The 22236-nt window shown below is 52.4% G+C and overlaps 1 protein-coding gene across 1 annotated transcript in view; it reads left to right on the top strand.

Annotated features, from left to right (window-relative positions):
• Positions 1–9170: 9170 nt before the first annotated feature.
• The window catches only part of GFRA2 (GDNF family receptor alpha 2), a 102873-nt gene continuing 89807 nt past the window's right edge, over positions 9171–22236 (top strand). Inside the window, exon 1 of the mRNA XM_054020504.1 lies at positions 9171–10463. Coding sequence (XP_053876479.1) covers positions 10424–10463 — 40 coding nt within the window. The 5' untranslated portion in view covers positions 9171–10423. The remainder of the gene's footprint in view (positions 10464–22236) is intronic.

The following is a 22236-nucleotide window of genomic DNA, read 5'->3' as shown; positions in this document are numbered from 1 at the left end:
CCACGGGGGGAAGAACTCAGTGGTGACTATGAAGGAAGGAAGCCCAGGGGGTTGGAAGGAGAAGCTCTGAGGCCATTCTCCAGGACTACAGAATGGTGAGAAGCTGGGAAGTGTTCAGTGTAGGAGTAGGCCAAGGGGACCTGAAAGTGGCAGTTGGTTTAATTTTATATTTTTGGTGAGGGGCCAGCCCAGGCTCTGCGAGCAGGGTGATTTTGGAGATGCTGGGGGAGAGGCCTGCTGACAGGCTATGGCAGGAAGAAGTTTAGGGAGGCAGCCAGGCTTGGAGTGGTCATTCCACTAGCTCAGGCTTTTCCGCTCCAACAGCACTGGCTTGGGGCAAGATCATTGGGTGGGACTGAGGTTTCTTTTGCATTGTGCGTCTGGGTTGGCTGGTCGTCCCATGGCCATACAGGGCCCAGAGCATTGTTCAGTGCACTGGGAACGGCAGCCGCAGCCTTCCTGAGGAGATCGCTGTTGGTATCACCGAGGAGGTGTCTAGAGGCCCCTCCTGAGATCAGAACCCCTGTGGACGAGATGTTGCACGAACAGTCCCTGCCCCAGGAAGTTCACTCAATGAACTGATGACAAAAAGACTAGGAAGGGAAACAGAGGCCCAACCCCAGCCCTCAGAACGCGGCTGGAGGTGTGCTTAGCATTCCAGTAGCCCGCTGAGCTGCCGGCACCGATCTGGAACTCCTTGTGCTAGGTTCTGTCTGTACACCGCTTCTGCCCTGAAGAGTTTAAACAGACAAGGCAGACCGGGGGGAGGGGGAGAATACTGGAATCAGCGCTGAGGCTTTGGAGTTTGGACAGTGCTCAGACCGATCCCACCCACCCAAGGATTACAGTGTTAATGAGTAATCCATCACTTTAACAACCTTGACTCCAGCTAATGTGGTAATTCCTTACAGAATTAGACTCCAAAGGCGAGAGGGTAAGCAAATTCAGCTCGTATTAAAGGGACTTAAATGGAAATGGTGGGGAGGGGAATCCTTTGGTCACATTTATCAATTTACCCAAGAAATAAAGTGAGACCCAAGAAGAACAGTCCCTTCCAATTAGCATGGACTCCAGCATAGGCTTGCCCATAGGACCATTTAGAAGGCTGGGCCGGTTTACTCAAGGAGAGTACAGGAACTGCATCTTGTGATCCCAAATATAAACTCCAAACAAGGCCAAGCATCAAGTGCTGTCCTGAATTTGTGGCTTCGTCAGTGGTACCTGTGAGGCACAGGAGGAGACTGGATAGAATATCCCAAAAGCACTGCCAGTCTGTGTTCTCTCTAAATTCGGCTTGTGTGATTAGTGTTGGCATTGCACAAAGGGGTTGAAATTGTACAGCTACAGAATAGTGTTACAAACATGTATCAGTATTGGTGGGGAAATGCATTGTTCGAGGCTGAGAGATGATAATGCCACCTACTGCAGGCAGCCAGTCTGAGGTCCTATCACACAGCAACACTTGCCAGTGTGCACCCACAACACCCCTGCTATTCCAGCCCTGGGACACCCCCAACTCTGTCAATGCACCTCAATCCTGACCCATTACACCCTTTGCTTAGGGTTACCATACGTCCGTATTTCCCTGGACATGTCTGGCTTTTTAGTTGTTAATTGCAGTCCGGGAGGATTTTTTAAATATATAAAAACGTCCGGAAAATACAGACGTATGATAACCCTACCCACTGCCCCCTCTCCTCTTGGGGTGTCAGCTCGCTCAGCCTGCAGACTGCAACCCCCACATGCTGCTGCAACCCTGCGCCCCACGGCTAGGAGCGGTGGCGTCTCTGCAGCCAGCTGCTGATGCGGGGGACCCGCGGCCGCTTCTCCCTCCTCCGAGCATCCCCCACGGCTCTGGCAGAGCCTCAGTCTCCCCCCCTCCGTCCTGGCCATGCAAGGAGCCCCCCGCCAGCAGTCCGTGCAGCCGGGGCTGTCTCCCTCCAGCGGAGCCACTGTCCGGGGGCAGGTCCTGGAGCAGGGGAAAGTTTCTCCTCGCGCGGCGGTGGCTCCTGGGAGCCCGAGCTCCCCCACCCGGGAAGGGCTCGCGCTGCAGCGCCTCCCACAGCCTGAGCTGCCGCAGCCTCCCCAGGTCCGGCTGGGTGCAGGGTGAAGGCTCCCCTGAGAGAGGTGAAGGGTGGGGGGGATTCTGAGGGGAGGGGGCTATGGGAGGGGGGGGCTCTGAGGCAGGGGCTGTGGAGAGTGGGGGGCTGTGGAGGGGTTGGTCTATGGGAGGAGATGGGGGAAATAAAGGGTAGGGGTTATGGAGGGAGGTGAAGGGGAGGACTGAGGTGGGGGGTGCTATGGAAGGTGGGGGGCGCTATGGAAGGTGGGGGCTATGGGAGGGGGTGGGAGGCTCTGAGGCAGGGGCTGTGGAGAGTGGGGGGGCTGCAGAGGGCAGGCTCTCAGGAGAGGAGGCACTGAGGCAGGAGAAGGCTGAGGATGGGCCCTGTGGAGAACGGGTGGCTCTGGGGTGAGGCCTGGGGCATCTGGCGGGTGGGTGGAAGGCGGCTCTGGAGTGAGGCCTGGCGGGTTGGGCGGGCGGGCAGGAGGCGCCTCTGGGGTGAGGCCTGGGGGGGTCTGGCGGGCGGGAGGAAGCGGCTCTGAGGTGAGGCCTGGGGGTTCCGGCAGGCGGGTGGGAGGCAGCTCTGGGGTAGGGTTACCATACGTCCGGATTTTCTCGGACATGTCCGGCTTTTTGGTCCTCAAATCCCTGTCCGGGAGGAATTTCCAAAAAGTCGGACATGTCTGGGAAAATAGGGAGGCATGGTAAGGCACCGCCTCCTCCCTGGGCTCCAACTTTCCCAGCTCCCGCCGCTCTCCACCGCAGCGGGGGCCGAAGCAACTTCCCCAGCACAGCAGTAGCCGGGGGGCGGGAGGGAGGAGGGGGAATGCGGAGTGCTCAGGGGAGGGGGCAGAGTTGGGGTGGGGACTTTGGAGAAGAGGCGGAGTTGGGGCGGGGAAGGGGTGGAGTTGGGGCGGGGCCAGGGCCCCGTGGAGTGTCCTCTTTTTGCAGTATTGAAATATGGTAACCCTACCTTTGCTACTCTAGCCCTAGGATCCCAACCTCCAAAACTGTGTCAATGCACCTCAATCCTGACCCATTTCACCCCTTCCTGGTTCAGTCCTCCTTTTTCAGCTCTGCCTAGCACCACAAAAGCAGGATTGCTCGGATCTAGGATTTCAGTTCAGCCCATAGGAAAGAAAGGGACCTGTTTGCACAAACTGCCCCATGATTCACAGGAAGTCAGAGCTGGTTTTTTGGTTCTCTCTGTCTTCTTACATGATGAAAGCAGCTGGCGCCCATGCACGCTAGCTCTTCCCAGCAGGGTTGTGTAATGTAAAATGTTGCTGGTCTGAAAGGCATGTTTTAGTCTATGCAGTACTGTTAATAAAGAAGACACTCTGTTGATGTGCAAATGGAGTTATTTTTGGAATTAATCACATTACTTGCACTGTATGGTGCAAATACCTTAGTACAATTGCACTGTCAGCCCGTATCTGGTCATGCTGTGCTATTAATGTTCGTCTTGCCTGTAAATTCAGCATATGATTTAGGCTTTGTGTATACAATTAGGGCCACAGTTGCAAATGCATCTTCTAAAGTTGCCTATGCATGATTCACCACCAGCAGGACCATGTTTGGATGTACCATAATCTTAGTGATGACCTGGGGACATCCAGTTCCTGACTCCTTGCTAGGATTTTGGAATCATCAAAGAAGAGATTGGCCTTTACTCTGATCCCACTGTGTGCTGGATCAGGACCCTGGGAGGTTAGGCAATGCTGTGCAGACAGCCAGGCAGTGCAGACATCGTGCCTCATTTATGGACTTCCCTTTCAGGACTCAGTGCCTTGACTTAAGGAGCTCTCACTACATTATTTTTGAAGTAAATTACAAATCAAAGTGCAGATTGCTGGATGCTCCATGTTAAATCAAAGGCTGTAATGTAACAGGATCAGTGCTCTGTAATGCAAATGTAGTTCATGTTCACCAGGATTTTGTGTTACTAGCTAGTTGTTGGCCTAGCGGTTGCTGTGTCTGCAGTAGGGTGGTAACTTAATGAGCTGGGTCCTTTACCTCAGGCAGTGGAAGCTTTCTTTTCTTTTCTTTTCTTTTTTTTTTTTAATATAGATCCTGAGGTCCCAGGTTCAATTCCTGCAGATGGCCCAGGGGGAAAGGCATTGTTATTCAAGCTAGCTGTGTTTGGGCACTAGAATCACACAGCGCCCCTTTTGCAGAAGACCATCCCATTGGGAAACCATTTTGCAGCTAGCAAGAGTGTGAACCAACCTCTTGTTGTGACCTGTTTTTACTATTGACACTGCACTGATGCTCACAATATGCCCTGTGTTTTCCAAATTCAGAGGAGGAGGGCTTAAGTCCTGATTTGTAAAGGTGCTTAGATGACTAAAGATGAAGATAGGTGCCTACTGGGATTTGCAAAAACACGTAGGCATCTAACTGCCTTTGAAATCTTCTGTTTTAACTGATAAACCTGCCAGCTCTGGCTAGAACACTTGTTGCAACAATGTCATCGAGTTTTTTAAAATCTGTGCCCACAATAGACTAAGGAGCAAAGAGACTTGTCTCAGGCCAGCTCCTGAGTTACAGTGCAATGCCCACGGCTCTTGAGCACAGTGTTTTTTAATTTTTATGCCTTGCACACATCAGTGTCCAATCCTGGAGGGCGCTGTCCAATCCTGGAGGGCGCTGAGTGCTTTCAATCCCAGCAAAAACAAAGGGTACTCAGCAGCTGGCAGGATGGGCACCCTTTGTGAAGGCTCACTTCACCTGCCCTCATCATCACCCAGTACAGAAGCTAACATTGCCTGCTGTGCTGGGTGGCGGGTGAGCTGGGCACTTGCTCCTGAAGGGCCAAGGTGGAATTTTCCTAAGCAGGCAGCTCATAATGACAGCCAGACTAACCCCGTTTGCAAAGCTGCTGAATCTCTGCTCTGGGAGTCCCAGGCCTTCTGATTGCAACAGGGCTCATGCCACCTTGACATCTGCATATCCATTATTATGTGGCAATAGAAAATCACCTCCCCTTGGCCCAGTCTGGAACCATAGGCGTGCGCAGCACATTTCATTAGGGTGTGCACCCAGGGAGTCCCGCCCTGCCCTAGCCCCGCCCCTCCCACTCCCTCCAACTTCCTGCCCCCTGACTGCCCCCCTCAGAACTCCCAACCCCCCCGCTCCTTGTCCCCTGACTACCCCCTACTGGGACCCCTGCCACTAACTGCCCCCCAGGACCCCACCCCCTATCTAAGCCTCCCTGCTCCTTGTCCCCTGACTGCCCCCCTAGGACCCTACCCCCCTACCTGTCCCCTGACTGCCCCGACCCTTATCCACACCCCTGCCCCCAGACAGGCCCCTGGGACTCCCACACCTATCCAACCACTCCCTGCCCCCTGACAGGACCCCTAGAACTCCCGACTCATACAACCCCCCCGCTCCCTGCCTGCCCCAACCCCTCTCCACACCCCTGCCTCCTGACAACCCCCCCCAGAACTCCCGACTCATCCAACCCCCCCGCAGTTCCTTGTCCCCTGACCACCCCCTCCAGAGACCCCCCCACCCTAACTGCCCCCCCAGGACCCTGTTGCTCCCTGTACCCTGACTGCCCTGACCCCTATCCATCCCCCACCCCTGACAGATCCCGGGACTCCCATGCCCCATCCAACCCCCCTGCTCCCTGACTGCTCCCTCCAGAGACTCCCCACCCCTAACCACCACCCCCAGGATCCCACCGCCTATCCAACCCACTTTGTCCCCTGACTGCCCCCACCCCTTATCCAACCAGGGCCGGTTCCAGGTTTTCTGCCGCCCCAAGCAGCAAAAAAAAAAAAAAAAAAAAAAGCCACATCGGTGCGATCGTGATACTCCACTCTTCAGTGGCAGTTCGGCAGCAGGTCCTTCGCTCTGAGAGGGACTTGTCGCCGAATTGCCGCTGAAGACCCAGACGTGCCACCCCAATAGCGGCCGGAGTGCCGCTCCTTAGTATCCGTCCCCCACCTGCCTAAGGCTTTGGGATGGAGTTTGGGTGGGGGAGGGGGTCTGGGGTGCAGGCTCTGGGATGGAGTTTGGGTGCTGGGTGCAGGCTCCGGGCTGGGGCAGGGGGTCGGTGTGCAGGCGGGGGTGAGGGGTGCAGGCTCTGGGACGGAATTTGGGTGCAGGCTCTGTGCTGGGGGTGGGGGTGTAGGAGGGGGTGAGGGGTCCAGGCTCTGGGAGGGAGTTTGAAAGTGGGAGAGGGTGCAGGCTCTGGGAGGGAGTTTGGGGGGCAGGAGGGGGAATGGGGTGCATGCTCTGGGAGGGAGTTTGGGGATAGGGGGTGCGGGGTGAGGGCTGTGGGGCTGAGGATGAGGGGTTCATGATGCAGGAGGGGGCTCAGGGCTGGGGCAGAGGATTAGGGTGTGGGGGGATGAGGGCTGGGGTTGAGGGGTTTGGGGCATTGGAGAGGTTCAGGGCTAGGGCGGAAGGGCAGGGTAAGGGCAGCCTGCCCTGCCATTAGGGGATGGGGGGCACTAGGACCCTGGGGCAGCAGACAGCAGTTGAGCAGGAATGTGCTACACCAGCAGCACAAGCAGGCAAGGGAGAGGCACACGCTGCTTTCTTTCAGGCAGGGACGGTCCGGGGTGAGGGGGAGAGACTCGCGGGGGTGGCAGGCGAGACCCGTGGGGGGGAGACCTGTGGAGGGGGGGTGGCAGGTGGGGGCCGGCCCGGGAAGGCGGAGGAGGGGCCGGCGGCTTGCTGCTGCCGGGAGAGTGGAGCCATTTGCCCACCCCTGCATTAGGGTGTGCCTGTGCACACCCAGCACACCCAGTGCACACGCCTATGTCTGGAACACGGTGATTTAGTGCACTGGCCACCTGTCTTTGGAGACCCAGGGTCAGAGTTTGGTTAGGCTGGTGAAGAGGGATCTTTATTTTTGCTGTTGCATATTGGACCACATCTCAGAAACCACTGCATATTTCAGCATGCTTGGCAGTCTCTGCTCAGGACTGGAGTAGCGCAGAGGGTGGTAGCAGCAGGTCAGGACTGAAGGGTACTGGCAGAGCTGTGTGCAGAAGCCAGAGATGCTGTGTGTCAAGACTGTGTATCAATGTTGATAAATGCAAAGTAATGCACATTGGAAAACATAATCCGAGCTCTACATTAAAACAATGGGGTCTAAATTAGCTGTTACCACTCAAAGAAGAGATCTTGGAGTCATTGTGGATAGTTCTCTGAAAACATCCACTCACTGTGCAGCGGCAGTGAAAAAAGTGAACAGAATGTTGGGACTCATTAAGAAAGGGATAGATAATAAGAAAATATCATATTGCCTCTATATAAATCCATGGTACACCCACATCTGGAATACTGCATGCAGATGTGGTCGCCTCATCTGAAAAAAAAATATATTGGAATTGGAAAAGGTTCAGAAAAGGGTAACAAAAATGATTAGGGGTATGGAACAACTGCCGTATGAAGAGAGATTAATAATTCTGGGACTTTTCAGCTAAGGGGAGGCATGATTGAGGTCTATAAAATCATGACTGGTGTGGAGAAAGTTGATAAGGAAGTGTTGTTTACTACTTATCATAACATAAGAACTATGGGTCACCCAAATGAAATTAATAGACAGCAGATTTAAAACAAACAAAAGGAAGTATTTTTTTAAACAACACACAGTCAACCTGTGGAACTCTTTGCCAGAGGATGTTGTGAAGGCCAAGACTATAACAGGGTTCAAAAAAAGAACTAGAAAAGTGCATGGAGGATAAATCCATCAATGGCTATTAGCCAGGATGGGCAGGGATGGTGTCCCTAGCCTCTGTTTGCCAGGAGCTGGGAATGGGCGACAGAGGATGAATCACTTGATCATTACCTGTTCTGTTCATTTCCTCTGGGGCACCTGGCATTGGCCACTGTTGGAAGACAGGATACTGGGCTAGATGGATCTTTGATCTGACCCAGTAATGGCCATTCTTATGTTCTTATGACTGAAGGGCAGCAGCAGAGCTGTGAGTGGAGAGCCCAGGAGTGGCACAAGAGAAGGGGTCCTGGCTTCAGGTCAATACTGAAGGGCATTGGCAGAGCTGCTGAGAGAGGAACAGGAGCAGAAGAGCAGGGGGCGCTCCAGGTGAGCAGAGTTGCATGCATCGAGGAGCTGGCACAGCACCTTCCTGTACTCTGCCTGCTCTGACATAAACGGGGGGGAGGGGACAGTCTCCCGGACTTTCCACCCAGCAGCTTTCGCCAGTGCTAAATTCACCTGGAATCTCCCAACTCTTGGCAGTTTGGGTCACAACCCCCCTGCCCCAGAGAGCAAGACTCTTCCCCAGCCCTGAGCCGCAGGGAGAATCCAGGGCACCCTCCACATGGACATTCCCCCAGTGCAGAAACAGGGGCTGGACGTCAAGAGAGCAATCCACAGCAGAGAACCATCAGGCACTGGAACCTAGGCCTCGGGGTCTCTCAAAGGCAGAGGTACCACAGGGTCTTGTCCCCTCAGCCCACAGCAATGAAGAGGGCAGCAAAGCTGAAAGCCCGCAGAGCCCGAGCAGGAAAGTTGATTGCTTGTGTGCGCACTGGGAATGTTTCCACTGATTTCAGTAGGCTTTGGAGACCGGTAGGGGACATTTGTGGGAGGCACTCTTGCTTTGCAGCATCATATATATATATATATGTGTGTGTGTGTGTGTATATATGTATTTTTAAAAAGCTTTTTGTCCGTCTGTAAAAGAAGAAGAGAAATGAAGCCCAGTGCGAGGTCTGAGTGTGGCACTGTCTGGAGCTTCGGAAGATCTCACTGTCAGTGGTCTCTCAGACGTGTGTGTGTGTGTGTGTGTGTGACATTCCTCCTACACACACAGGCTGAGATCAGCTAGCAGCTCGCTTCATTCCCCCCCCAAGGAAGCGGCTCCTAATTAATTCATTTACTTAATGTTTAAAATTCCGATTAAATCCAAGGGGTAATGTATAGTTTATGTTGCACCCTCCTCCCCGCCCCCAAAAGAGGGGCCAGGCCATGCACTTTGCAGGTGAATCGTGCATCTGCCTTGGGACAAACTGCCCCCCCCACACTCCACCCCCCGCTCCATGCCTTTCCTCACTCCCTTGTTTCCTCTCTCTGCGTTCCTCCCGACGTTCAAAGCAGCTCCGCGGGAGCTTGCACATTCACCGACAGAGCCAGCCCTAGCCGACCGAGGAAGGCTCCCAGCGAGCCGGGACTGTGTGCGCAGGAGAGGGCTGCTTCCCTGGAGCCGGCTTGGATGCAGCCCTATCCCCTGCTGCCGTGAGAGAGTGGGGTGGGAGCCCCATCCCAAAGCCCAGCGTTGGAACTATGTAGCTCTCTTCGCCACAGGGTCTCCCGCTGTGGCATAGAAGGGAGAGAAAAGTACTTTAGAGCCCAGCCGATGGGGACGCCGCTCCCAGCAAGGATTGGAGCGGGCCAGCGCCTGCATCCTTGTGCGGTGGTAAAGTTTCCTGGCTTCTTCCTTGGAGCGGGAGGGCTGCGTCTTGCCTGAGAGCAAGGAGACCCTCCGCCTCTTTAAATAGTGTGTGTGTGTGTGTGGGGGGGGGGCAGCCTGCCTTATCTGTACACCGCTCTCCGCCTCCCCAAGCAAAGGCACAGCCTCAACCCGCCCGCTGCGCTCTGCGAGGAGGCGACTGGTCATCGCGGGCTGCCCTTTGTCTTCTCCCATCATCCGGCTTTGCCTCCCCACCCCTCCGGCCTCTCTGGATTGCTGCTGGTGGGGGTGATGAACGGACAATCAGCTGAGACAGGGAGGCGAAGTTGAAGGGAAGGGGCCGTTCTGGGCTGGCGCGTTTCACTCCAGGCTCTGGTCAGTTTCAGTCCCAGAGGCGAGCTGGGCAGTGGCAGGGCTGGAGGAAGCTGCCGCTGCTGCTCCCTTGTTGATTCTGCTGCTGCTTTCCACCTCCGGGGATATCAGAGTGCAGCTCCTTCTCTCCACCCTCCCCCAGAAGGCAGAGAGAGACACGCAGACATCCCCAGTTTGCAGGAATTTCCATCAGCAAACTGGGCGAGTCAAGGGGGGAAAGGCAAGAGTCGTGAGCGCCCCACATTCCCCGCTGTCTAAAGGATACCGCTGGATTGTGTCTACTCAGATCACGCTGTGGATATTCGTCTATTCCCCCCCCCCCCCATTTCCACCTCCTCTCGGTTACCCTTTCGCCCCCGAAAGATGCTTGGGAGGAATAGAACCAGAATTGTTCATCACTGGAAGAGCTAAAGAGAGAGAGAGGCTAGCTGACTGGCTGCAGAGCTGGGGTGTATTTTTTGGGGGGTGGGAGCTGAAAGAAACCTTTTTTTTTTTTTTAAGTTCATCAGAGAAATCTCAGGATTTCTTTTTGCCTGGATTTGGGAGAGAGCTATAAATATCTATTTACACGTGGGGAACTATTGGATTTACTAACATGATTTTAGCAAACGTTTTCTGCATCCTCCTCTTTTTAGGTGAGTAATCCTGATTCGGATGCAAATCATTACTCTCTGGTTTGTTTGGTGGTTGTGAGTCCTTTGTCGAACCCCAGAAGCTCTGGTGCTTGGACAGCGTTTAAGAGTGGACATGTTTTATATTAAAAGACAAACCCAAAACACAACGACAAAGCTTGGCACAGACCCTCACTTTAAAGTGGGCTACAGTCCGGAATGAAATACAAGGATTGAGAGACGCTTATAGATTTCAATTCAGCTAAATGTCTCAGCAACGATTCCTACTGGGAAGGAATTGGGGTCCAGGGAAGGGGAGGGAAATGAGCAGAAATCAGGCTCTTATCTAGGGGACAACTTTTTAAACTATCAAACTTACGACGACCCCCCAAAGCCTCTCCTTCCCGCACAGCCTCACCTCTCCAAGTTGTGGAGGAATTGAGTCAGATATCCTGATCGAACCCTCTCCTTCCATCTGAACAGGAGTAGTGCTGGCGAATTGGTACGCAGCATGTTGCAGATATCTGCCCGGCTGCGTGTTAATTCCCCTCTATACCAGCCCTTATGGTGGTGGCTTTTTAGGATTATTATTTTAAAAAGAACCCCCCTGATTCAATCACTTTTCAAGACCCTTTGATTCCAGGCTGGTGTGAGGCAAGTCTCAGGGGTTTTTGCTGGCTGGTTTTAAAGTGTGCATGGAGGACTGATTTAGAAAGTTAATTGTGTGTTGGGGGGGAGGGGGAAGGAATTGCCATCTCTGTTGCAATCCAAGTGCCTGTTGTTTTAGATCATGTGTGACTTATTTAGCAGGCTATTTTGCCAAGAGGAAAGCTTGTATTTCTGGAGCAGCCTCATCCAGAGGTGGGGAAGGTGCAGCCCTGGCAAGGGAGGAGTTGCAATGTATTTTAGGTTAAATAAAAGCAAAAAGCTCCCTTTTCCCCAAAGCACGTTATCACCTTGGCAAATTATCCTCTCGGTTCTTCCCAGTATTCTCATCTGGCAGGTAATGTCCCTTGTGCTACAATTCCACTCACGCATGGAGACCGTTACAGACAGTACCTGCAGCTCTGTCTCTGGGTCTCACATACAACACTGCAGCACTGAACTCCTGGGGAACTCTGCTGAAATCCCCTTGGCTTTACGAATTTAACCCTGCATGGAGTGGACTAGGGTTGGAGGACGGTGGACTAGGGTTGGAGGACGAGAGAGACAAGGGGCAGAAGGATGTTCAGGATAATGGGGGCAAAGAGGGATGAGGGAGACTTAAAGGTTGGCCATGGCACGAGTGGGAGTTCAGGAGAGCAAATCTGCTTCAGGATCCTTCCCCCGGACTTTTGTTTTGGTTGGGGGGGGGGCACAGCATGGGAAGCCCCCAGCAAGAGATCTATATATAAGTTTAATATTTCCACAATAGGTCCCTGTGTCTTTGGCTAGTAGGAGAATAAATGCCCCTCTCTTGGTCTCTATTGCTGCTGGGCACAATTTTGCAAACACTTCAGTGACAAGAGCATGGCTTTTGAAAGGCTATTTTCGTTGATGGCCAGGGAAGGGTGTGGGGGAAGGATGTCATTGTGGACCCAGGCAGATGGAAGGATATTTTCTCCTCTGCCTTAGGAGGGTCTGAATGGTTGCCTTGGGCAGGGGGTGATAGTCTCCTTTACAATCAGTGCGTTACACATCAAAGTGTCTCTGTAGCAGGGTCTCTGGGATAAGCGTGGGTATGAGGCGAGATAGCTTGCTGCCTGGTTCTCTTTTGACAGCACGTGGGAGTGCCTGACTCCATAGAGGGTGTGTGTGTGGGGGAATGACATGTCTCTGGGCTGGGGATGATGGAAGATGGAGTAGCCACTTGTAGGGCATGTTGTCATTCCCAATGGCTTGGGGGCTTTGCGGGCAGCAAGAATGGGAGAGTGGGAAGTAGGAAGGGGTCAGAAAGTGAATGCCCAGATCCCCCTGCCGCACTGGCTCCGTGCTGAGAGCAGGGGGTGCGGTGGGGACTCAGGCTCTGCTCACAGAAGAGGTTGGGGTGGGGGAAACATCAGCCACCAAATTATTGTAGTTGCTAGGAGTTAACCCCTGGTTTATTTGCATGCACATTTGGCTGGTTGGGAGGCCTCCCGTGAGCTAAACACCAGAGTCTGGGGATGGAGGGAACAGTCATAGAATCTGCCTCCCAGCCCTGCCAACCCAGGACCCTCCAGCTAAGCAGCGGGCTGGGATACTGAGCAGCTACAAGCCCACTTCATTTCACCCCCACGAGGAGGCTGTTTAGAAACAGGACCTTCCTCCTTTGGGTCCTTGTTTCTTTGTAATGGTCCCAATCTTCTGCGGCTCAGACTGGGCCAGGAGAATGGCGTGGAGAGGAACCAGGGAGAGGTGCAAATTGAAGGACTGACAGGCTCATTGCAGGCAACGCTTACGCACGGTTCTAGATGGTGGGGCCCAGAATTGCCAGGCTACATGCACGCTGGATGCTGAGCGGAGCCTTAGTTAGCTACCTAAATGGGAGCTGAGCTTTTCTGAAAGCCTGGCCCCAGCGGTAGGTGCTGAGCCCTTGAGAATCTGTCCCCTCGTTCCAATGAGCAAAGAAAGCCATTGCTGTTGGGGCGCAACAAATGCCACCACAACAATGGAGCGCAGGGGTGGCATGTACAGCAAGAGGAGAGAGCAGTACTACTGGGTTAAGCGAGGGCAGTGAATATTTGCTTATAAAGCACCCCATGTCCAATGGGCTTTGCCAAGACCTTAGCCCCATATTGCAGATGATGTGACCGAGTAACGATCCGGGGAAGCTGTGGGGAGAGAGGGATATTCTGACTGAGGAATGTTTGCTGGCTCTGTGACTGTGGTTTGTGCATCCAGCTACAAATCCTCACCGTGCTCTGATGCCCTGGAGACTGCTGGGGATTAGATATAAATTTTCTGCAGATGTTTTATTGATATGAGTTCAGTGTGTGCGTATGCGCCGGGTGTAGGAAAACACTCGCCCTGCCCCTCCATGCAAACTCCCTCCTGGGAGCTCTGAGGATGCTATGTATGCGAGAGGTGAGCAAGGTACCATCAGATAACTTCAGGCTGATATAACAGCTGCGTGTGGGCTGGGGATGGTGGACGGCAGGGCCCAATGTATTGTTGGAGTCAATGGAGTGAACTTGGCCTCATGTGTTTGGTCTGTGATTGTCCCAGATCACCTCTCTCTGGCAGGATGGGCTGAGCAGGGAGGGTTTATTCTTTGCTGGGGGCACAGAGCAGAGAAACAGGCACCATTGATGCTTGTGATACAGATTCTGGTTGGCACTGGGATGACAAGGGGGATGTTTTAAAGAAGGAGCTTATAATCTGGGGTGGAAGCAAGGGGGGCATGCAGGGACACCCAACTTCCAGTCATCTTCTGAAAGCAGAGGGGGGCTCCCCCTTGTCTAGCTGGCTTGGAACAGTGCTTCCCCTTATATCCCCCTCCTGTTTCCGACCCCTGCTTGTAATGAGCTAAATGCACAAGATCCATGGGATTTAAGAAGCAGGAGCTGGGGCATTATCTGTGTAGGGGCCATTTCAGAGGTGCCCGCAATGGGAGCTGAGGGTGCTTGGTGCTTTGCTGGATTGGGCCCCAACATGGTGCCCCACTAGCTACCGGACCAGGAGAGTCCCAGCGAATACGCCAGCCAAGAGCCATGCTGGGGTGGTGTCTGGTTTGGGATGGCTGTGCCAGAGGGAAAAATTCTGGTCCTAGCACTAGAGTGGGCAGGCCAGGTAGCAGAGATAGGGCCACTGAAACATGCCCATCTCCAGTTCTCCATGTCACAGCTGGTAGATTTGCTGTTGCATTTCCCATCATTGCCACTGGTGGGCATCTCTGCCCATGCCAGGGTCAGTGCAGGAGCAATGCCTTTCCATATGCACACCGGACCTCCCTCCCCATGGGCTCTTTGTACAACCCCAGGCTCTCTTTTTCATTACATCAGAACAAGGCTTTTTGTCTTTCTCATCTGCCTTGGCAGCATTTTCTGGGGCAGCATGGCCTCCGGACCTGGCTCCCCCTTTCCCACGCCTGCCCTTCAGCCCCTGATGTAAACCAATCCCATGCATTCATGCGTCTGCGTGCAGCTCGGGAGTCATGCGGAGTCAAGCTGGAGGCTGGGTTGTGCTCTACAGGGGGATCTGGGGTATGAGGAGCATGGCTGGATGGAATCCAGTGAGGATGGCAGGATGGAGAAGGCACTTCAGACCTAGCTGTGGAACCTTGTTGGGAAGGACTGGAGCGTGGATGTCCCTTTGTCTCCTGAGACCTGAGTCTGGATCTAGGCCTGCTGGGGCTTAACTCAGCAGCAAGTCTTTGAGAAACCAAGTGTCAACATCATCCCTGATGTAAATCCGAGTGTGTGCAGAGATGGGGGACTGGGAGGAAGAGTCAGCTTTGGGGCGATGGGCAGATTTGGTGGATCTAAATCTCCGGGGGCAAGCGCCTTTGCCAGTTGTGGTGGGTTCTCTTGGATGGGGTGTGGTTGTCCTGGGTTGTTGTAGTTTTTTGTCTAGCTCTTTGGATCCCACAACTGGCAAAGCTCCAGACCTCGCACCTCTCCAATCCAAATCTTCATTCTTCTTGCAACGATGAGCTCCTGTTTGGTCCCTAGAAGGATGGGAACCTGGAGACGCTGGCTCCTATTCCTCCCTCCACCAGCCCCTTCTGGAGTTTTTGGTTGCCTGGGCAAAGCATTATGTGAGGGGCTGGCTCAGGGTGGCTGCGGTTGTGGAATGGGGAGAACAAGCCCGCGCAGCGCTGAGATCGTGCATGGAACCTGAGGTCTGACAGCAATATTCCAGTGCCGTTATGCCTCATGGATCCCTCCTCCAGCCCATGTGGAGTATAGCATTGGAAGAATGAGAAGAACTTCCAGCACGGCAAGGGTAAATTTGCTCCCCATCGCTTGGCTGGATGCGGTTTTGAGCGATGATTTCTTGTACCGACAGTGCCAGTTACCGGGACGCCTTTCATGTCTGTCCAAATGGAACAAGATTCAGTGATGACCCCAAAGGTCAGACATCTGCTGAAATCAGAAGTAAATCTGCTCTCTGCTCTTTGTCCTGAGGGCAAGTGATGGACACATTTCTAGTAAACAGCTCTGCAAAGGCATCTCAATCCAGACTTGTAACGCCCCCTGCTATTTCAGTCCCAGGCTCCCTCCCCCAGCTCTGCCAATGCCCCTCAGTCCTGACCTCCAACACCCCCTGCCATTCCAGTCCTCTCCCCACACACAGCTCTGCCAGGGCACCTCCCTCCTGACCTGCAGCACCCCCTGCTATTCTAGTTGTGGCTACTACCTCACCCTCTAGCTCTACCAGTGCCCCTCAGTCTTCACCTGCAATCCCTCCTGCTATTTCAGTCCTGGACTGTACAACTCGCCTTCAATGCTGGTTATTCCCAATCCTTATCTTTTCTTTCTCTCTGCCTGTGCACTGAATGGTGTACTAATATTCTCAAAGGACTCGCAGGATAAATCACTAACTTGCAACGTAAGTGAAGGCTTGATCTCAGGTCCACGTATGAAAAGCTTGTGTTTGGTGCCTAACCTAGGGCACCACTCAGCTCCCAGGACGGCATGTGTCTGATAGTGGCAGAGAAGAAGAGCAAACAATGGACATAATAGCAAACGAAAAGCTCATTCTCAGCAGCTATGCGGGGCGGTAGGAAAGCAATGAGCACTGTTCTGCGCTCAATCTGAAATAGGACATCAGATCCAAGCGGTGAAGCGAGGAGGTGAGAGGTTGCTGTGAACACAATGTAAAGAAACTCAAAACAAAGCCAAGTGACCCTCACTCTCCTTGCCCTGCTGCTTGTTGCAGGTGGAATCGGATCTGCTCTCAGAATGAAGCTAGCATAGGCCTCCCAGCTGCCTCTAGGTGTCACTGTCTCACTTCCATACCTGGCCAGAGTGACCCGCAGCGGGGGATAGTATGGAATTGGTACACTGAGGCTAGAGCCAGCCTGACATTTTCTGTTTATATCTAGTGTTTTTCGTTACCAGAGCACACGACGGGAAATAATCACTTCCGTGGCGCAGAAGGCAGGGCTGTAAAATCAGCAGTTTGCCTTTGAAGGCTGGGTCGGAGCAGGCCCATGGGCATTAGGAAGGACTGAAGTGGGGGGGTACAATCCTTCACACCCCAGGCACGGAGTGAGAAGAAGGGAGCCTTCCTGGCTGGGCATTAAAGAGGCATTTTTCTTCCACTCTTACCCGTATGTTAGACTCTAGCACCCTCCTGATTTGCATATGGAATCATCGTCGCCAATCGACGGGGCTGCGCAGGTTTCATTTCCAACAAGGCCTGGTTTTAAATTTGGTGGAATGTTGTTTAATATAAAGAAATACCCCCTCCTCCCTGAATAAATCCAATGAAACCTCGGCTTAGATATGGAGACTATGATGTCTGGATCCAATTATACTGTTTGGAGAAGGAGGAAGAGCAAGAGAGAGACGGGGGAGGCAGGGAGTCCGGGCATGACTCTGCTCAGGGGCAGGAGCTAAGTGGAAGGGAAAGAGACACCGTTTTTATTAGATCTCCTGCCAGCTCATGTGAAGGTCAGCAATAGCTGTGTGTAAACTGAGTAGCTAGTATACCCTGCATGGCTGTATCCAATGTACAGCATCGCCAACTCCCAAGTGTTCAAGAATCCTGAGTCCGATGCCCCAAAATTCATGAGGTTAAAAAATCCCATTTGGGGTTTGTTTCTTTGCCTTTGATTTTTGAGCCTTTCCAGGTCACATCTTGAAGCTTTTTCTCCCAACCAGTAGGGATACAACCAAGCTTTCTTTTCTTTTCTTTTCTTTTCTTTTCTTTTCTTTTCTTTTCTTTTCTTTTCTTTTCTGAAAGTCTCCTGTATTCACCTGACTCCAGGAGCTGGGGCTTTAAGAAAATAAAGCAATTATTGTAAAATCACAGGAGTTGGCCCTAGGCTAGGGATTACATTCTCTTCCCCTCAAATTCGTTTGCTCACTTCAGTAACATTTTCCAGGGCGAGGCCTATGGAAAGCCAATAAAGCCTCAGGGCTGCTCTAACATATGTTCTCCTTCCCATGAAAGCAGAGAATAGCCGTAGTGCAATATGCAAGCCATGCCCCTCCTCTGTCACTGGCCCATCCTCACCTTCCTGGGGAGCTGGGCTAGTATATTGCTTTTATGCAGCTCTGCAGCACTACACCAACTTGGGGCTCCTTTAGGGGGCTGTTTCCTGGCCCTTTATGCTGCTCCAACAGCGTAACTAAGAATCAGGCCCTATACCTCCAAAGCTCGTTTGATGGCTCAACGTAGACCTCCAGCATACTCCACTGATCAGCCTTGAACCCTCAACACGGCTTCGCCTTGGCTTACAGCACCCCTGCTATTCCAACACTGCTGGTGCCATCACTGCCAACCCATAGCCCCCCCTCCTTGCTGCTATTCCAGCTCTAGGCTCCCCCACAGGCAGCTGTGCTGATGCCCCTCACTCCTGGCCTGTAGCCCTCTCTGCTATTCCAGGACTGGCAGCTGACATTTCCAGTGGCATGTTTATGGCACAAGGTGGACAAACTTTCACCGGGGCTAAGAATGAAACCTGCCACACTCAATTCACTGGGGACCTGAACTAGAACTGGCCCCTAACTCTGCAGGGGTGAAAGGCTGGTGCTCTGCAGCTGCTGAATTTCTGGAATGACTCGATGGAGGATGTACTATTTCCCATCTTTGGATCTGTGCTTAGAAAGACTGCAGAGATGCTAGTCCAAGGAGATATGTCCCTGCGCACTAGAGGGAAGGATCCACGTCCCGCGCAATCTTCGCTAACAGAGCAGACCCCACAGCCAAACTGGCCAGCATGACCTTGCCGTACAGTTAGCAACAGATGCAATACAGCTGTGAGACCCATTTTAAAACCTGTCGGAGGCGTGAGGTATTTAACGCCTGCACATTCTGGTAGAAGGACTGGTCAGGGATGAAGCATGTGTGTGAATGTTTCAGTGGGGTCTGCTGGAATCGCACAGGGAAAAACTAGTTTGGGAGAGAGCTGTGGCCCAATATTGTGGCGGGGAACACCAGATGGTTCAGCTGGCTGATGGCCAGTCTTGGATCCAGTTTGCACAACACATCAGAACTTGGGCTGCTGGGGAATATATTTGGGAGCTGGCTGGATGAAGGGGAGGCTGGGGCAGGGAAAGGAGGTAGTGCTGAGCCCTGGGTTTTTATAGAGCTCCAAATAAGCTGCATCAGACCACTAGTCTTATTGGATAATTACATATCTCCTTACCTTTCAAGTTCCTGAGAATGTAATCACTCTATAAAAGCAGCTGGGTGCTTCAGGATTGCTCATTGAAACAGGCAAGTTTTGTTCACTTTTTTTTTTTTTTTTTTTTGGAAACCAGAGGGGAATTTCATGTAATTTTGATGTGAAACAGTTGCACATTCACTCGGCTGTGTCTACACTGCAGCTGAGAGGTGTAATTCCCAGGTAAAGTAGACGTACATATGCTAGCTACAGCTAGTCCACAAAAAATAGCAGTGTGAATGTGGCGGGCCGGGTGGCAGCTTGGGTGAGCTGCCTGTGTATAACCCCATCTGAAATCCTAGGTGCATACTCTGACAGCTAGCTCGAGCCAGTGCCTGAGCTGCCATGGTCATACTGCTATTTTTAGCATGCTAGCTCAAGCAGAGCTAGCATGGGTATGTCTACCTGAGCTGGGAATTACATCTCCCAGCTGCAGTGTACACATACCCTCAGAGGCTGCATGAGCCTTAGCGAACTTGAGTGGGAGCTCCATGTTTGTGCTTTGATCCAAACAGAATAACCCAGTGCCCTGATTCTCCGCAGGGTTTTAACTTGCAATGGTACCGCACAGACTGCTACTGCTTGAGCGGTAGGTGAAACTCACTCGCTGGCAGCAGGAGTAGACTCTTATCTTCTCTGTGAACCAGCCTCTAGAGGGTGATTGGACACACACTTAGCCAGCGGGTTACCCAACCCTTTGCCTGGTGCTGGCTTAAGCAGAGCCAGGGCTGAACTGCAGGATTTGGAAGCAGAGCCAGGTTCTGAACCCCTTCAAAGCGAGAGGGTGTTAAATGCTTTCACCCACTAGTGACGTGCGGCTGAGAAAGCTCAGGGCACTACTCAGCCAGGCAAGAAGAGAAGCCAGGACTGATGTCCATCAGGGCCCCTTGGCATTTGAAGGAGATGGGTCATGTGAGATATGCCGTGCTCAATGCTCCAGAAGGTGAGAAGAGCCCCTGTGTGTTCTGGGTGTGGGGAGAGGAGCTGCTCCTTACTCCTAAATCGACTCATCAGTTACAATGCAGTGAGCTTGAGCAAGACTGGTTCTATAGTCCGTTGCATTGATTCTCTGAGCTGCCCACCACAGCTGATTCCTTCTGGGAACTCCAGCAGCTCCTGATTCCCTCCGGGGTGAATGGGAGAAGAACCAGGACCTGCATATTAACTATCTTGCCCCAGAACCCTGAGGAAGGTGGAATCTGCCAGCAGCTCCTGGGGCAGAGAGCTCCAGACATCGGTTGCCCTCTAGAAACAGAATTTGGGTTTGCAGGAAGGGGAAGGGGGGCGCTGCCTTCTAGGCTGTGGTCCAGTTCTTAGCAGTGGGGGACTGCTCAGGGCTTCTTTGCTGTTTGCACGAAAACTGTCAGGTCAGGACTTTCCATTAGCACAGAATCCTCCAGCTTTACTTATTTCTTTTGGAATTTGCTGCTTTTTGAGGCATTTCTTTTGGCGAGCTGGACTCTCCCCTCTTCTGCCCGCCCCCATCTGGTGCAGCCAGGCCACCGTCTGCTCAAGGATACAGTGCTGCAAATCCAGAGTCACTTCAGCAGACTCATTCTAGATTCACAAGACAGGGTGTTGGGCTATCCCTGTGCTGGGGCTGGTTTACAACCAACCAGTCAGGATCCCTGTTGACTTTGGAATTAAACAGTAAGATACAGGAAGTCCTGAGCCACCGTGCTGCATTGAAGTCACTGGGGATTGCAGCAAGGAAGGAATAGAAGATCAGAGCTTATATGGAAAAGAGGTGTGATCTAGTGGGCTGAGCTCAGGAACCTGGGAGTCAGGAATCCTGGGTTCTGTCTGACATTGACTCACTGTAGGGGTTGGAATGTGTCATTTCACTTTGCTGAATCTCAGTTTCCTCCTGTGTCATGGTGGGCCTATTCCATGTGCCTGTCTATCTCCCGGACAAGTTCACGAGCTATGTAAAGGCCAAGGATGGGCTTTGGGAGTTATTGTACCTCTAGAGATCTGGCCACGGGAGAGAGGAGCCCGGTGGTTTCAACCTAGAAGATGAGAAATAAACTCCCACCATATTCATGGGGTTTGCTTATCTTGCCTTCCCAGTATGCCTGAACTCAGCCTTAGCTGCAGGCTGTTCCACACTGGGGGATGTAGTAATAAGCAGCAACAGGATCGATTATTTATCACTATTATTTGCATTATGGTAGCACCTAGATGTCTCAGTCAAGATTTGGATCGCATTGTGCTAGGTGCTGTATATACACACAGTAAGAGACAGTCCCTGCCCCGAAGAGCTTACAATTTATATAGAGAAGACAGACAAAAAGCAGGAGGGGAAACTGAGGCACAGGGCAGTGATGTGCCTTGCCCATGGTCCCACAGCAGCGTGCTGGTAGAGCTGGGAACAGAGCAAAGCTCTCCTGAGTCCCAGTCTGGTTCACTGTCCACTAGTCCATAACCTGATGCTGGTGGAAAAAGGGGGTCATCATAATGAAGTGATTGCAGTCACCAGTGGGGGACTAAACTCCAACAAACCCATTGAGTTGGGGACCAGCAGATGCATGATGGACACTGAACTCTGTTGAAAATCTGGCCCTTAATGTGCATAGAGGTTACACATAAACAGGTGACAACATGGGCCTTCCTTGACATATCAGGGCAGCCTGGGACAGGAGGGGCAGAGAGACCTGGAAGTGGAGTGTGACCAGATTTACAAAGATCCCCGTCCCGCCCTTATTTCAATGGGTAGCCACAGCTGAGAAAAAGACCCTTTTAGGTGGAATATCCTGGGTTCTGTGAGCCTGACATTGGGACACACCTGGAGTAACACTATGGAGTCAATGGGCTTTGTTTTATCCTATGGATTGACAGTACATGATCCACTGAGACGGCCTTCATTTTTTGAGCTGTGTTGCAATTGGTTGCATTGGTCACATGGTATTTTTCTGCCTCCTAACTGGATGAGGAAAACTCTTATAACCAGGAGGAGAGGGTTGAAGAGTCCAGTAGGAGGTTGACTTTGGGGAGTCCTGCTCTAGTGTCTGCTGAGAGATGACTTACTGCAGGTTTGTGAGCTGGTCTTTTCTTTCAGCAGGAGAGACTAGGCCTGCTCCACCTCCTTTGCAAGAGCTAATAAGGCTAGTCAATAACAAACACTGTAGCCCTGGAAACAAGTTCTCTGTAGCTGATCAGTGATCCTGAGGACCTGCTAATGTTTCCCAATGTCTCATGCTAGCACAGTGTATGTTACATTCCCCTGTAGTGGCTGCTCCCCTAGGGGATGACAGTTTTACTACTGCTGCTAGCTACTGGACTTACTTATCTATCTAGCTCAAATGGCAGAAGTTGGTGTTGAAGGCAGGGAGTTCAAACCCTGCTGATGGACTCCGTGGAAGGCTGTTGCCTAGCTCTTCAGAGAGTGGAAAAATTAACCCTTCTGTGACTGTCACCATAAGAGCTAAGCGAGATTTATTGCATGGTACAACTTTTCATTGCCTCTCATATTTTTGATATGCAGGATTTTCATTACATTGT

The sequence above is a fragment of the Malaclemys terrapin genome, chromosome 2 (assembly GCF_027887155.1).
Source record: "Malaclemys terrapin pileata isolate rMalTer1 chromosome 2, rMalTer1.hap1, whole genome shotgun sequence".
Classification (NCBI taxonomy): domain Eukaryota; kingdom Metazoa; phylum Chordata; order Testudines; family Emydidae; genus Malaclemys; species Malaclemys terrapin.
Note: the sequence above shows the minus strand (reverse complement) of the source record. Positions and strands in the feature narration are given on the sequence as shown.